General features: G+C 39.3%; 1 protein-coding gene across 3 annotated transcripts in view; it reads left to right on the forward strand.

Moving 5' to 3' along the window:
- Positions 1 to 15,013, forward strand: part of PDSS2 (decaprenyl diphosphate synthase subunit 2) — a 243,040-nt gene that overhangs the window by 127,330 nt on the left and 100,697 nt on the right. For all 3 annotated transcript variants that reach the window (XM_027603447.2, XM_027603450.2, XM_027603449.2), the window contains one exon: positions 14,791 to 14,989. In XM_027603447.2, the coding sequence (XP_027459248.2) occupies positions 14,791 to 14,989 (199 nt within the window). The remainder of the gene's footprint in view (positions 1 to 14,790; positions 14,990 to 15,013) is intronic.

The raw sequence follows: 15,013 nt of genomic DNA on the forward strand, positions 1-15,013 counted from the left end.
GAGCCTGCTTCTCCTGCTCCCCCTGCTTGTGCTGTCTCTCTGTGTGTCAAATAAATAATAAAATCTTTAAAAAATAATAAATTTTTAAAAATAAAGCATCAGTGTACAGCCTAGGCCTTGACATGGTTGTGTTTTGTTTTTTTTTTTAAAGATTTTATTTATTTATTTGACAGAGACACAGCGAGAGTGGGAACACAAGCAGGGAGAGTGGGAGAGGGAGAAGCAGGCTTCCTGCTGAGCAGGGAGCCCGATGTAGGGCTTGATCCCAGGGCCTTGGGAGTATGACCTGAGCCGAAGGCAGATGCTCAACCGGCTGAGCCACCCAGGCGCCCGACATGATTTTTCAGAGGAAACAGATCTTTGCCCCTTAATACTCACCTCTCCTTCACATTTTCCAGCCTCAGACACATTTGGTGGTCTAAGGGAAGCCAACCAAGGCTCCCTTTCCAGTCCATCACTGCCTTCTGTTACTTAGTTGGAAAGGTCTTTGCAGGATGACATTTCCCTCCTGCAGTGCTTCCTGTGCCCCATTTAACATGCAGCCTTCCCATTTCTCCTAGCCCCTACTTGCTCTCTAAAGAAGAGAAAATTCCAACTTTAGCCTCTCGTGAAGCAGTTCAGAGCTCAGAGCTCTGGCAGTAGGCTAAGTAATGATTCAGATTCCCCTTATTTGTAAGCAAGCACCATGATTCACAGGTGAAAACCTGCTTGTCATCTCCTGCCATCATGTATCCTTCCTTTTATCCCTCCCAAAAGTATGTATGCCAACTCCAGTTCACCAAATATTGTTAGTTTTCTCCTATTCTAATTTAGCTCTGAAGCATTTTCTTGTGTACTCTCTGGGTTGTCACTGGACTGTCACTTGGCCTGGTTGGGTTGTGCCTGAAAGCAGTTTTCATAGCTCCATGATGAACCTTGGATGAAAGAGGTTTGTAAGAAAATGGAAATACCAGCATGCTCTTTGTAATCAGTTCTTTAATCCTCCACCTGCCATCACGTGGAGACAGTTGATAATTATCGGAGCAGAGAACTGAAGTCCTGGACTGCAGCAGGAAGAATGAGTGCTGTGGGCGGGCAAGTGACAGAATCCACACTCCCGTTGGGAGGGAGACACATATTTTGGAAAACTTTGACACGGAATCAGATGTATTTGTATAACCTTTTCATGTAGAACTGTGCTGCAGTCAGAGAGGGGGTTTGGGTTTTCTTCATTAAAAACTTATTAAATGAAGAAATAGGACAGTTGCTTTGCTTCAGTAGATGGGGGTCAGGGAGGCGGGTCTGATCTCCTCGGGATATTAATGTCTGCCTTCAGCCAGGGGAAATGAGCCGTCACTTGAGTTAGAGGCAGCTTTATGTGCTCATCACTAGGGATTCCCATATGTCCAGGGAGCTGCAACAGTAAAAAATGGCAGAGCTGTGGTAGAGTGCGGAGGGCTCTCATTGGAATTCCTGTCAGGAAGCTGAGCTCGGTCTGCCCAGGGCAAGTCTGTTTAATGTTGATCAGCTGTCCATCGGATAAACCGAATTGATACGGGCATTCCCTCCAAGGGCTGCCCTAACAGTGACAGCCGCAGCACCCAGATGTCTTGTTAGGCTTTCTTGGTAGTCTCAAGTATTTTTAACCCCTTTTCTGATACCCAAACCAAAAAGTACTTTTCGAGACCTAGATAAGGATGCCTAGCTACTTTCCCTTTGCTTCTCTGGCAGAAAACAACCCAGCTTAAACTATTTTCAGAGACCAGATACTATTTGCTAGCTACCCTTCTCCCACCTCATAATAAACACCTTGTTGACCTGCAGAATAATTATGTGTTGACAGTCAGCTTTGTGTCTAGTTTTTCAAAATGATGTTTTGTTTTGGTTTTTTAAATGTTCTTAAATATAGTAAGTTACCTGGCTTGGTTATGCTTTACTAGTTTATAGGTGTGTTAGTTGATCACTAAGTAGAACCTTATTCTGTTGGTGCATAAAGAAAAAATGTATTACAGATTTTGTTTTGGTTGGCTAATTTCTAGTAATTACTGTGGTGACTCCTTACTGAATCTCAACATCCTCTGCTTTCTCAAGTATGACTGCCACCTCTGAAGGCAGCTCACTTCTTTGTAGATTGGTTGACAGGTATGGAAGGAACTAATTACAGAACACATCAATACTGAGCTTTCTTTTAAAAAAAAGGAAAAAAGTAACTGTGAGGAGATGGATATGTTAATTAGCTTGACCCTAGTAATTATTTCAGTGTGTGTATGTTTATCAAAACATTGTGTTGTACACCTTAAATATATACAATTTTTACTTAAAAATCTAAAATATACTAAGCTTTCTTTTTTAGAAGTAAATCAAGAGACAGAATTCTTTGTGTTAAGCTGGGATTATTTTAAAATTAGATTTCTGCAGAACTACCGGTAATTCAGAATTACATATGGGAGAACTTTGTTTTATTTTTATTTTTTAAGTAAGACCCCCACCTAGCATGGAGCCCAACACAGGGCTTGAACTCAAGACCCCAAGATCAAGACCTGAGCTAAGATCAAGAGTCAGATGTTCAACTGACTGAGCCACCCAGACATCCTGGGAGAACTTTGTTTTAAAGGTTTCTATTGAGGACACCTGGGTGGCTCCGTCAGTTAAGCGTCTACCTTCGGCTGGGGTCATGATCCCAGAGTCCTGGGATCTGGTCCCGCATCGGGCTCCCTGCTCAGCGGAGAGCCTGCTTTTCCCTCTGCCTGCTGCTCTGCCTACTTGTACTCTATCTCTTTGTCCAATAAATAAATAGAAATCACTTAAAAAAATAAATAAGTAAAGGTTTCTGTTGAAATACTACTTATGGATTTTTGTCTCCCCCCCCCCCCAACTTCTACACCTTGTATTTTCGTGGTATGGCAAGATTTTAACATAAATTCAGATATCGAATCTCCTTGAATGAGACAGGCCTCTTTTCTATGTACTCTAACTTACAGTGTCGGGTAAGCTTTCCTAAAAGAGACACAGAACTGTCAGTACTTTCAGTGATTGCTTAGTGTGTGTGGTCAGAGCTGGAAATAAGACCTGGTTATTCTTTACAGCCATTGAACCTCTGATTCAATCTTTGGAGGTCATTGTTACTAGGGCCTACAGCTTTGGCATTTTGCTTTCAGTGGTTGAGATTTCTGGTTTCAGTAGCCTGTTTTTAATCAGATTTCTCATTTCCAAATGTAGGAATGAAACATTTGTTTTGAATGCTGTGATCATGGCAAATTGAAAATTCAAAGTTCCATCTTCACTTAGGTTATCAACATGAATAAATGGCAGACTAAGAAAATCATGTTTTTGTAATTATTGCAGTGAATTGAATGAATTTCCTGGACCTTTGGGTCTGGCCCACTTATCAAAAATCAATATTTGACAGTTATGATTAAAGGTTATCACCAAGATTCTTTTACCTGATATTAAAAGCATATACTTTTCCTTTCTATTATAGTTCATATGCCTTGATATTTTTGATATTTTGGTATTTTTAAAGTATTTTTTAAATATTTATTTATTTTAGAGAGGAAGTGAATGAGCACGAGCAGGAGGGGCAGAGGGAGAGGGAGAGAGAATCTCAAGCAGACTCTGTGCTAAGCACAGAGCCTGATGCAGGGCTCAATCTCACAACCGCGAGACCATGACCTGAGTTGAAACCCAAGAGTTAGATGCTTAACCAACTGCACCACCCAGGCACCCCTAAAGTATATTTTAAGAACTCTTTTGCTCTTATCTGCTTTTCTCCACCAACCCCCATTTGCCCTTATGGGGGCTGTGAAGAGGGAAACAAAACACAGACAAAACAGTTAGCATGTCGGAGGATAATAAGTGCAATGGAGAAAAAAAAAGCAGGAAGTAGAGATAGGGACCTCTGGTGGGCATGGGAGGTCTCTTTTATAAGTGGAGTGGTCAGAGAAGGCATTCTTTTTTTTTTTTTTAAGATTTTATTTATTTATTTGACAGAGAGAGAGACAGCGAGAGAGTGAACACAAGCAGGGGGAGTGGGAGAGGGAGAAGCAGGCTTCCCGCCGAGCAGGGAGCCTGATGCGCGGGGCTCAATCCCAGGACCCTGAGATCATGTCCTGAGCCGAAGGCAGACGCTTAACGACTGAGCCACCCAGGCGCCCCTCTTTTTTTTTTTTAAAGATTTTATTTATTTATTTGAAAGAGAGAATGAGACAGAGAGAAAGAGAGAGAGCACACACGTGAGAGGGGGAAGGGTCAGTGGGAGAAGCAGACTCCCTGCTGAGCAGGAAGCCTGATGCGGGACACAATCCCGGGACTCCAGGATCTTGACCTGAGCCGAAAGCAGTCACTTAACCAACTGAGCCACGCAGGCGCCCCAGAGAAGGCATTCTGAGCAGGTATACTTTGCGGGGACCTGAAGGAAGCAAGTGACTAAGTTTTGTTAGACACATGAGGGAAGACTGGTACAGACAGAGTAAAGGCCAAAGGCACTGTGCCAAGAACAGACTTGGCATGTTCAAGGAAAGGCAAGGAGATGTATCCTAGCTGGCGAAGAGTGGGCAAGGAGGAAAGAGGGTAACAGTTGAATTCAGAGAAGGAAGGGGGTAGAGGAACTGGGACAGATTGTTGTGTTGGACCTTGGGAGTCCATTGTAGGGACTTCGGCATCTACCCTGAGTGAGATGGGGAGGCCACTGGCAGGTTTTAAGCAGAGGACCAAAGTGATGGACTACATTTGTCTTCATCTTCCTGCTTGCTCGTTTCTGATCTTTTCTATTTTTGCAAAGCTAATGGACTAAAAATATTATCTCATTTTTATAATACTCCTTTTCCAAATTATTAGCAAGGTTGAGCATCATTTTATATGTTTTCTTTGCCATTTGTATTTCTCCTGAAATTACCTCTTCATATCCTTTCCTATTTTGCACTTGAGCTGTTTATCTGTTTCTTATTAATTTCTTGTCCAGTAAACTCCACACATATTTTGAGTACAATCTTTTGTCTGCTGTATGTGTTGCAAATACTTCATTTCAAGTCGATATTTGCCCGAGTCTTTTTTTTATGTTTTATTTCACTAATAAACATTTTTGTACATTTTAACTCCTCAGATTTAGCCATTATTTTTCTTTTTTTTTATTTCATACTTTTTTCTAAAAGATTTTATTTATTTATTTGAGAGAGAGAGAATGAGAGAGAGCACATGAGAGGGGTTACGGTCAGAGGGAGAAGCAGACTCCCTGCCGAGCAGGGAGCCCGATGTGGGACTCGATCCCAGGACTCCAGATCATGACCTGAGCCAAAAGCAGTCGCTTAACCAACTGAGCCACCCAGGCGCCCTAGCCATTATTTTTCTTATGGCTTCCTGACTTCCCATTTTATTTTACAGGACTTTCTCCCCCCAAGATCATAAGAATATTTTCCTAAATTCCTAGTTTTTCACATTTAGATCTTTATCTAGATATATTTTTATTTATGGTACAAAGTAGGGATCTAACTTTACTATTTTTTCCCTGAACTGACAGCCATGTGCCCTAACATCTTCTGTAGGAATAATCCATCTTTTCCCTAACAATTTGAAATGTTACCTTTACCATAAATAATTAGTTTTCTGAATATATTTGGATCTCTTTCTGGATTCCATTCCACTAATCTATTAGTTTTTTCTCATGATATTACTGTGCTTTTTGAAGTTGCAATAACTTAATTATGTTTTAAAATCTAGAATGGCAGGCCTTTTCCAAAAGTTTCTTTGAAATTTTCAAATTTATTCTCACATCATAAAAGTTAATTTTCCAATTAAAAAAAACTTATGATTTTAAATAAATAACTCTTGCCTACCAGTTTAATACTTTTAGAAAACCCCCAATTTTGTATATTTTGTATTTGGGATTTTTCTTAGTTTTCCACTGATATTCAGAGAGCCTGGGCTTTAGGATCAGAGAGCCCCAGGCTTGTGGCTCTGTAGTTCACTAGCTATATGAACTTGAGCAAGTCAGTTAGCCTGCCAGCCCAACTCCCTTCTGTATGGTAGAGATAATAATGCTTACCTCAGAAGCTGTTGTGAGTTTGACATTATTTTATTTATTAATCTGTTAATTGAATTATTGTTATGCTTGCAAAATTATTTTACATGAAGTACTTAGCATACAGTAATTAATTGGCTCAAAGTAATTAATCATTTAGTAATTAATTTCTGATCTTTTTCACTTTTAGTAATAAATAATTTAGTAAGTGGGAACAATAATCGCTCTTAGGCATTTAAAAAAACAGGATATTTGAAGTATTTTCAGATGAAATGACATGATATCTGGCATTTACCTCAAAATAGTCTGCAAGAAGAGTGAAAAGTACAGCTGAAACAAGATTAGGGGCCACAGAAGTTCGTTATGCCAGATTTTACACTTTGGTATATTTGAGAATTCCCAGAATAAAAAGGTTTTTTAAAAAATGCATCTTTAAAAACTGTTAAAAATGACAAAGTGTAAGCCTTTGTTATTTCTAAATGGAATATTATGTATTTGTTATATTACTTTCTGTACTTTTCTGTGCTATTTTTAAACCGCTCAAAAAGAAGGAAAGCAAGGAGGGAAGGAGGGAAAAAAAATAAAGAAGACTCCATTGTCTTTTATCTGCCTTGCCTGTGTAGTGAAACACAATTGACCCTTCTACTGTTTTAACGCCAACTTAAACATGTAAAACATTTGAAGAGATTTCAAGTTAATATAAAGAACAATTTCTAATAATTAAAACTATTTATCAGCAGACCTGGCTCCTGTGAGGTAGTTATCACTCATCCCTGGATGGGGCTAATTGAGGTTAATTGACCTCTGGGGTCAAGAACTCTGATTCTATGAACCTGACTTTGTAGTCTATATCATCCTTCCCTTTTGAAACTAAGAATCATAATAATCCACTATACCTTTATAAAATTGACTGCTAATAAGAGTTATTCATTTAACAAACATTTGTAGGCAGCCTAGAGAAACAGGATAGTATAATTTACAGTGTAGTGAGGGAGAGGGGTAGCAGGTAGACAGATGGCTAAAGAAATAATTACAGGGGGCGCCTGGGTGGCTCAGTTGTTAAGCGCCTGCCTTCGGCTCAGGTCATGATCCCAGGGTCCTGGGATCGAGCCCCGCATTGGGCTCCCTGCTCAGCGGGAAGCCTGCTTCTCCCTCTCCCACTCGCCCTGCTTGTGTTCCCTCTCTTTACTGTGTCTCTCTCTGTCAAATAAATAAATAAAATCTTAAAAAAAAATAATTACAGGATAGTAAGATAACAGCTCTGTTCAAAGACTTTTGAGCACAGAATGGGTTAACTCTAGGAAAGTATGGGACTGAGTTCTAAAAATTCTTTATCACTCACCCTGTAGCAGCAAAAGTTGTATGAAAAAAAAGTTGTATGGTACATCCATACAGTGGACCTCTGTAGAAATGTTAAGTAGAACAGGGAGATTCTGTTTGCAAATGATGTAGAACTATCTCCAAGAGATAATATTTTTTAAAATTTTTTAAATTTCTTTTTTAAGTAATCTTTACACCCAGTGTGGGGCTCGAACTCATGACCCCAAGATCAAGAGTCACACGTTCCACCAACCAAGCCAGCCAGGTGCCCTCTAAGAAATAATATTAAGTGAATAAAACCAGAGTGCAGAAATATGAACATAAAATATCTTTGCCATCTTTTGTGGTGTAATTTTTATTAACCGTGTCTTTCAGGAAGTTATTTTTGGCTGCATATAATAGGACTCTAACAACAGTAGCTTAAAAGAGTACAGTGTTTATCTCAGCTAAAAAGAAGTCTAGAGGTGGGCACATCAGAACTGGTATATCCCTCGAAGAAGTAAGTCTTTAGGGACCCGAGCTTCTCTGTTCTTCCTGCTCTACCATCCTTAGGTTGGGGGTCCCCTTTAGGATCCTTAAGTCTCTTCTGGGCCATCTTCTAGGCAGAAAAGTAGGTGGGCCATCTTCCAGACAGGAAGAAGGGGTAAGCCCAAATTGCCAAAGGTACACACCAACTGAATCTGTCCCCTAACATCAGAACTCAGGAGATTTCTCAGAAGCTCCACCTGGTAGATTTCTGCTTACATTCTTTGGCCAGACTCTGCTACATGATCACTACTAACCTCAGGGGATCTTGGAGAGGTATTTTTAAGTGAGTACATTATCACTTCATATATAATCAAAGATATATTGGTAGTGAGGAACATAAGAATGGATAGGTATCTAGCAATGTCTGCCATCCTTACGTCTAAAACCTAGGATGCTAAAAAAATTTGGAGAAATGTTGGGAAAAAAATGGATCCGAACAGATGAAGTTGTTTAATGTAACTGAAAGAAAGTGATTTGCTGGAAATTTTTGTAGAAACATTGATTAATCCTCAGTTTCATTCAATGTGGTAATTACTTCCCTACTCTGATTATTTAACATAAGTGGTATTCATTTGTGACTCTTTTCCAATCAAGATTTAGCATGAAAAATACCCAAGAGTACTAAAATATATGTACATAAAATGGCATGAAGACTTTTATTTAAGATAATTTTTAAAATCCAGTATGTTGAAAGTTTACTAGATTGCTTTGGTTGGCTAAAACAGGAATAAGATAATGAGAAGAAAAATTTCCCAGATTCTTTCATACTGTCACTACTTCTCTGCTATACACTAAATTATACTCTTGCATAATGTATCTGGAGTTGTTTATCTGATGATAAAATCTTAGAAATTGAGAGCGCAGTACCAGATAGTGGAATTGCAGGACAGATTTCAAAGATGACAAATCATTTCATTTCTATTTTCTATAGAAAAGTAGTGTTAATGGCAATATTTTTGTCTCTTTGTAACTGTTAACTGCCAGTCTAGGTAATTTTTTTTTTTTTAAATCCCTGAATCTGGAGTGCCTGGGTGGCTCAGTCGGTTAAGCGACTGCCTTCAGCTCAGGTTGTGGTCCCAGGGTCCTGGGATCGAGCCCCCGCATCGGGCTCCTTGCTCAGTAGGGAGCCTGCTTCTCCCTCTCCCTCTGCTGCTCCCCTGCTTGTTCTCTCTCTCTCTCTTTCTGTCAAATAAATAAATAAAATCTTAAAAAAGAAAATTCTCTTCTCTCATGCTTAGAACTAGGGATGAAAATTGGACAAGTTTTGGTGGGCATATACCAGTGTTTGTTACATTGGTGACTTTGGCCTTTTTTCCCTCCTCATCTACTCTTCATTATATAAATAAATATTTTAAATTATCATTGGTCATTATGACAAGGTGGCTCTGAGTTCCAGGTTTGTCCTTTACAAACTGAAAGTTCTTGATCAAGTATTTAACCTCCCCAGATCTGCTGTAATTAGAATCACAAGTAGATAATATAAATGAAAGTTCTTTGTAAATGGTGGGTACTGTACAAATTATGGCTTTTCACTTTTAGTATTACAATTGTTTTTGTTGATTCTGACTGTGTGGCATTTAAAGATTGCTATTTACTTAATGAATGCTGTTTTATGATTATAGATGTCTTTCTTAAAAGCTCACAATTATTTAGTTTTGGCCTTGGAGTAATTCAAAACACCTACAACTCCTTGCATGCCTGGTTATTATGTTCTTTCATAAGCTGACTGAATGAAACATCTGTCCAGTGCTTAACCCTTCCTGAGTTATACATTTGCTGACAATCCCATTGTGTGATTTTTGTGAAATGTGACTTTTTTATGGATTTTTACAGTGATTGGTATTATGGAGAACAGAATACTAATAAAATATGTTTTTATTCCTTTCTTTTAGTTACTTTTTTAAAGGATAATTTTAAATGTTAGCTCCTTTTGTTAGTTTTTAAATATTTTCTATTAACTTCTCAGTAGTCTTCTAAGGCTCTATCATTGGTGATTTTCTTTGGGATGTAGTAAGGTTTTCATCTAAATAATGAATTTACTCTTTAACTAAAGAGCTGTTTAACTCACTGGTTCATGTTCTCCTACTCCCCCAATTTGTAATCAAGTACTGTATGTCCACTGGGTCATTTTTACATATTCTTTTACTTGTTTTTAACAAAGGAAATTAAAAATGTGATTTTTCTTTTATAGATGCCAAGTTGTTTGGCTCCTTAATCTTATATAATTGTACCTTTATGTAATTATTGTGTCATAGTTGTTTAAACTAGTACTAAATTTTTCTTGAGAGACAAATTCTTATTCTTTTAGTTACTTTTTTAAAGGATAATTTTAAATGTTAGCTCCTTTTTGTTTTTAAATGTTTTCTGTTAACATCTCAGTAGTCTTTAGGATTAAAAAGTCTCATATTTATTATTTGATTATTTTATATTTATTTGTCTCCGTGTCTAAGGTTGTCCTGGGTCAAATGCTTAAATTTGACCTTTAAGTCAAGCCCTATTGTTACATTTCCCTTGGGCCTTTGTAATAGCTTCTTCCCTCACTGATCTCTCTATTCACCATCTACTTTTTCAGATTTTTCTACATATCACCTTCAGAATATTTTTCCTAAATCATTTTGGGGCGCCTGGGTGGCTCAGTTGTTAAGCGTCTGCCTTTGGCTCAGGTCATGATCCCAGGGTTCTGGGATCGAGCCCCACATCGGGCTCCCTGCTCAGCAGGAAGCCTGCTTCTCCCTCTCCCACTCCCCCTGCTTGTGTTCCCTCTCTCGCTATGTCTCTCTCTGTTGAATAAATAAATAAAATCTTTAAATATATATATATATATATATATATATATATATATATTTATCATCCCTCCTTCTCAAAAACACTGCCTATGTAACAAAACACAGACCCTTTAACCTGCTATAATCTAGCTCCAGATTCCTACTTCTCACTTACCCACACAGACCCTATACTCTGACCAAACTGACCTCCTCACCCTCTGGTCACGTTTTCTCCTCTTGCTTCACCCAGGCTTGATTCCTGTTCTTCGTTATTCTGGGGTTCCTAATCCCTACTCTTCTGCTATTGTGTGTGCCCCTTCTCTCCAGCTGTAGAAATCATACCTGTCATTCAAGGCCCAGCACAAATTTACCTTCCTCAGAGAAAATTTTAAAATAACTGCAACTGGTGATCTAAGAAGCAGCCTACTACAGTGGAAATAGGTTGGATTTTGAAGTCTCTAACCAGTAATCTGTTGTGTAACAAAACTGCCCCCAAACTTGGTGGCTTTTAAAACAGTAAACATTTTACTTTTCATAGTTCTGTGGATTGGCTGGACTGATCCTCTGCTAGTTTCTCCTGGGTTTATTTATGTGGCTGCATTTACCTGGTAGGTCGGCTAGAGGGTGAGCATGTTTAGGAAAGCTGGGCTTTCTCCTCTCCATGTTGTCTTTCATCTCAAGGAGGCTAGATTGGGTTTCTTCACATGTAGTCTCAGGGCAGCATTCCAAGAGGGTAAGCCCCAGTGCAAAAACACTTACCAAGCTTGTTTGTCCCACATTTGCTGATATCCCACTGGCCAAGCAAGTCATATAATCAACTCAGAGTTAATCAAGGAGGAGACGTGACGTAGATGTCAGGAGGTATGATTGATTCATTGGTGGCCGTTGGTATAACCGTCTGCCACAGTCTACTCTCAGGTCCCCATGATTCACATTCCTTCCTTATGCAAAATATACTTACCACCTCCCAAGACCCCAAAGTCTCATATATTTCATGGTGTCAAGCTCAAGGTCCATGAGCTCATAATTTTTGTTAGATCCGGTTGTGGATGTGGCTCCAGAGGTGCAGCTCCTCTTAATCCAGGGAACTAAAAGGATGAGTTATTTACCCCTACCACCACTACACACCTAGCATAGCATGGTGAGTTGGGAACAAGATAACCACAGTAGTCACTTCCATTAAAAGAAGGGAGGATTTGGAAGCACATAATAATCAATGGTCCATAGTAATTCTGAAATCCAGCTGGGCACACAGTATCAGAACCTCCTACTCTAGAAGCAAAGAATATTTCTTGACTAGGGCCCAGTCTTTTTCCTGGGAGAGGTTCCCTATTCCACTGTCCTCCAGAATCCTTTGCCCTTGGAACTATTTTCCCTGAACATTTTCAGTAAGAAACGATTCAGAGATAGCTACACTTGTGGTCAGCATAGCATAACACAGACTTATCAAATCCCTGTGTTATACACCTGAAATTAACATAACGCTGTGTATCAACTCTAATAAAAAAAAAAGAAGAAGAAGAGGAAGAGATGATTCATACTTATAGCTGAGTAGCTGTCTCAGCCTGATTTCTTGTCCATGGAAAGTTGGTTTAGAAGCTCCTTTTTTTCCTTTGAACTGTCTCTTGTCACTTTTAGTTGAAGCTCATACAACTTCCTTAAAAGCTTTTTGGGATTTCTGTGAATGTCATAAATGTTCATTCCATGCCCTTTTAGGGGACATCCATAGTTCTTTTTTGGGATGAACATCTCTACTTTGAGTGTAAGGCTGCTGTGGGACAGTACCCTTAGAGTTCTTAGAAGATCTTTTGTCTAGCCCAAGGGGTCTGTTGAGCATCACCTTAAATTTTTTAGGTCTTTAGAAAAGTTCTTATAGCCACAGTTTTGATATTATCTTTTTCCTAATACCATTTCTTTCTTTTCTTTTTTTTTTTTTTTAAAGATTTTATTTATTTATTTGACAGAGAGCAAGAGCAGGAACACGAGCAGGGGGAGTGGGAGAGGGAGAAGCAGGCTTCCCGCTGAGCAGGGAGCCCGACACGGGGCTCAATCCCAGGACCCTGGGACCGTGACCCGAGCCGAAGGCAGACGCTTAACGACTGAGCCACCCAGGCATCCCCATTTCTTTCTTTGACAGGCTTTTTTCTGGAGAGACTGGAGATGTGGAAGTTTTATTTTCAACCTAGCAAGTCTTTTCTCCTTTATTGTTCCTCTAAATTGTGCTTCAAAACAACAGTTCTCTCTGTAGCTCATTTCTCTTGTACCTTGTCATACGCAGCTACAGTAATCCAGATGGAATTTCATCATTCTGCCTGAGAATCAGTCCCCTTATCCAGATACATAATTTCATTATATATATTTTCTATCTTTCAAGTTACCATAGGCAACAGTTTTGCCAATTGTTTCACTACCTTCTAACACAGTATGTCCCTTCTCAATCTCCAGTAACAATTGCTTCACTGCCTTTCCAGCTGCCACTAAGAATTTGCCGTTTCTTCAACTTTCCCATTTAGCCCCCATCATTCAGACTCAAAGCCATTGACATATATTTTAGGTTTTTGTTGAGCAGCACACCATACCCAGATATACCAGTTTCTGTATCAGATATCTATTGCTACATAGCAAACTACCCTATATTTAGTAACCTGAAACAGTCATTTTATTTCTTATCATTCTGTGGATTGACCAGGTGGTTCTTCTTGCCTGGGGTCACTCATGTGACTGCTTTGGACAAGTCTTAATACATAACCATTTTTCAGGCTTTGCTTATGTCACATTTTCGAAGGTCCTTTTGGCCAAAGTCAGTCACATGGCTAAGCCCAGAGTTGGTGTGGAGGGGACAACACAGGAGCACAGAAACCAAGTGGTATGATTCACATACAGTCATTTGTAACAGATTCCAACAGATTAACAGCTCTACGTTACTGTATGCCTTTGGGAAAGTCATTTATTGGTGTGGAACAATTTTCTCACCTATAAAAAGGAGTTAATACCTATCATAGGATGGTTATGAAATTTAAATATGCTAGTAATTGTTTGGGTTATTATGATTGTAAAATAATGCTTTTGTCAATAGAAAATGTACAAAGTATAGAAAAGTATAAGAAAAGAAACATTTCAGGCACCTGGGTGGCTCAGTTGGTTAAGCATCTGCCTTCGGCTCAGGTCCTGGGATCCAGGGGTCCTGAGATCAAGCCCCATGTCAGGCTCCCTGCTCAGCTGAGAGTGTACTTCTCCCTCTCCCTCTCCCTCTGCCCCTCCCCCCACCTCCCGCTTGTGGTCTCTCTCTCCTATCTCTCAAATAAGTATATAAAATCTTTAAAAAAAAAATGGAGGGCCCTCTAGGTGGCTCAATCGGTTAAGCGCCTGCCTTCAGCTCGGGTCATGATCTCAGGGTCCTGGGATCAAGTCCCCAAGTTGGGCTCCCTGTTCGGCAGGAGCCTGCTTCTCCCTCTCCCTCTCCCTCTGATGTTCCCCCTGCTTGTGCTCTCTCTCTGTGTCAAATAAATAAATAAAATCTTTAAAAAAATTTTTTTAAAAAAAGGAAAGGAAAGAAAAGAAACATTACTTGACATCCCATCTGATACAGTACTATACTATAAACTTCTCCAGGGCTTTCTCTGTTTTATTTACTACTGTAGGTATATATCTTGGTTTTTATTCTGAAATGTAAGGTCTTTGAAGAAAGAGACCGCATTTTATTCATCTCTGTAAATCCCATAGCTTTGCATTAGGATTAAAAAAGATAGCATATTAAAGTGTTTAACTTAATGCTTGACATGGGTTATGGTCCTCCTTAAATTGGAATTTCATTAGGTACTAGTAAGGAATTTCAGAAATCCTAAAATTACAGAGGTGGGAAAGGTATACTGATAACAGAGTATCTAAATGGAACTGTAGAGGGTGGCCCCACTGGCAGCTTCTCTTTGGGGAATCCTGGTTATTCATGGGAGGGAGGGTGAGGAATATTCTAGGGAAGGAACATGTCAAGATCTGCTTATAGATCCCAAACTGCTCATTAGAGAGTCCTCTATTAAAAACGTCACTAAAAAGGAATAGTTTTAAAAAGAGAGAGCGAGAGAGACTAGTAACTGAAATATTTTACTGTTGAAAACTGAAGTCTGACATTACTGATGTGGTGGTATTCTTAACACTCAGACAAGTCTTACCTTCATGTTTCAGTCAAAGAAGTTTGGCAGAGATCACAGAACTTATCCATACTGCTCTCCTCGTACATCGTGGGATAGTAAATTTAAATGAATTGCAATCTTCTGATGGACTATTGAAAGACATGCAATTTGGAAATAAAATAGCTATCCTGAGTGGAGACTTTCTTCTAGCAAATGCCTGCAACGGACTAGCACTGCTACAGAACACCAAGGTAATACCGGGCAGGTTACTCATG

Source organism: Zalophus californianus, chromosome 7 (genome assembly GCF_009762305.2).
Source record: "Zalophus californianus isolate mZalCal1 chromosome 7, mZalCal1.pri.v2, whole genome shotgun sequence".
NCBI lineage: Eukaryota > Metazoa > Chordata > Mammalia > Carnivora > Otariidae > Zalophus > Zalophus californianus.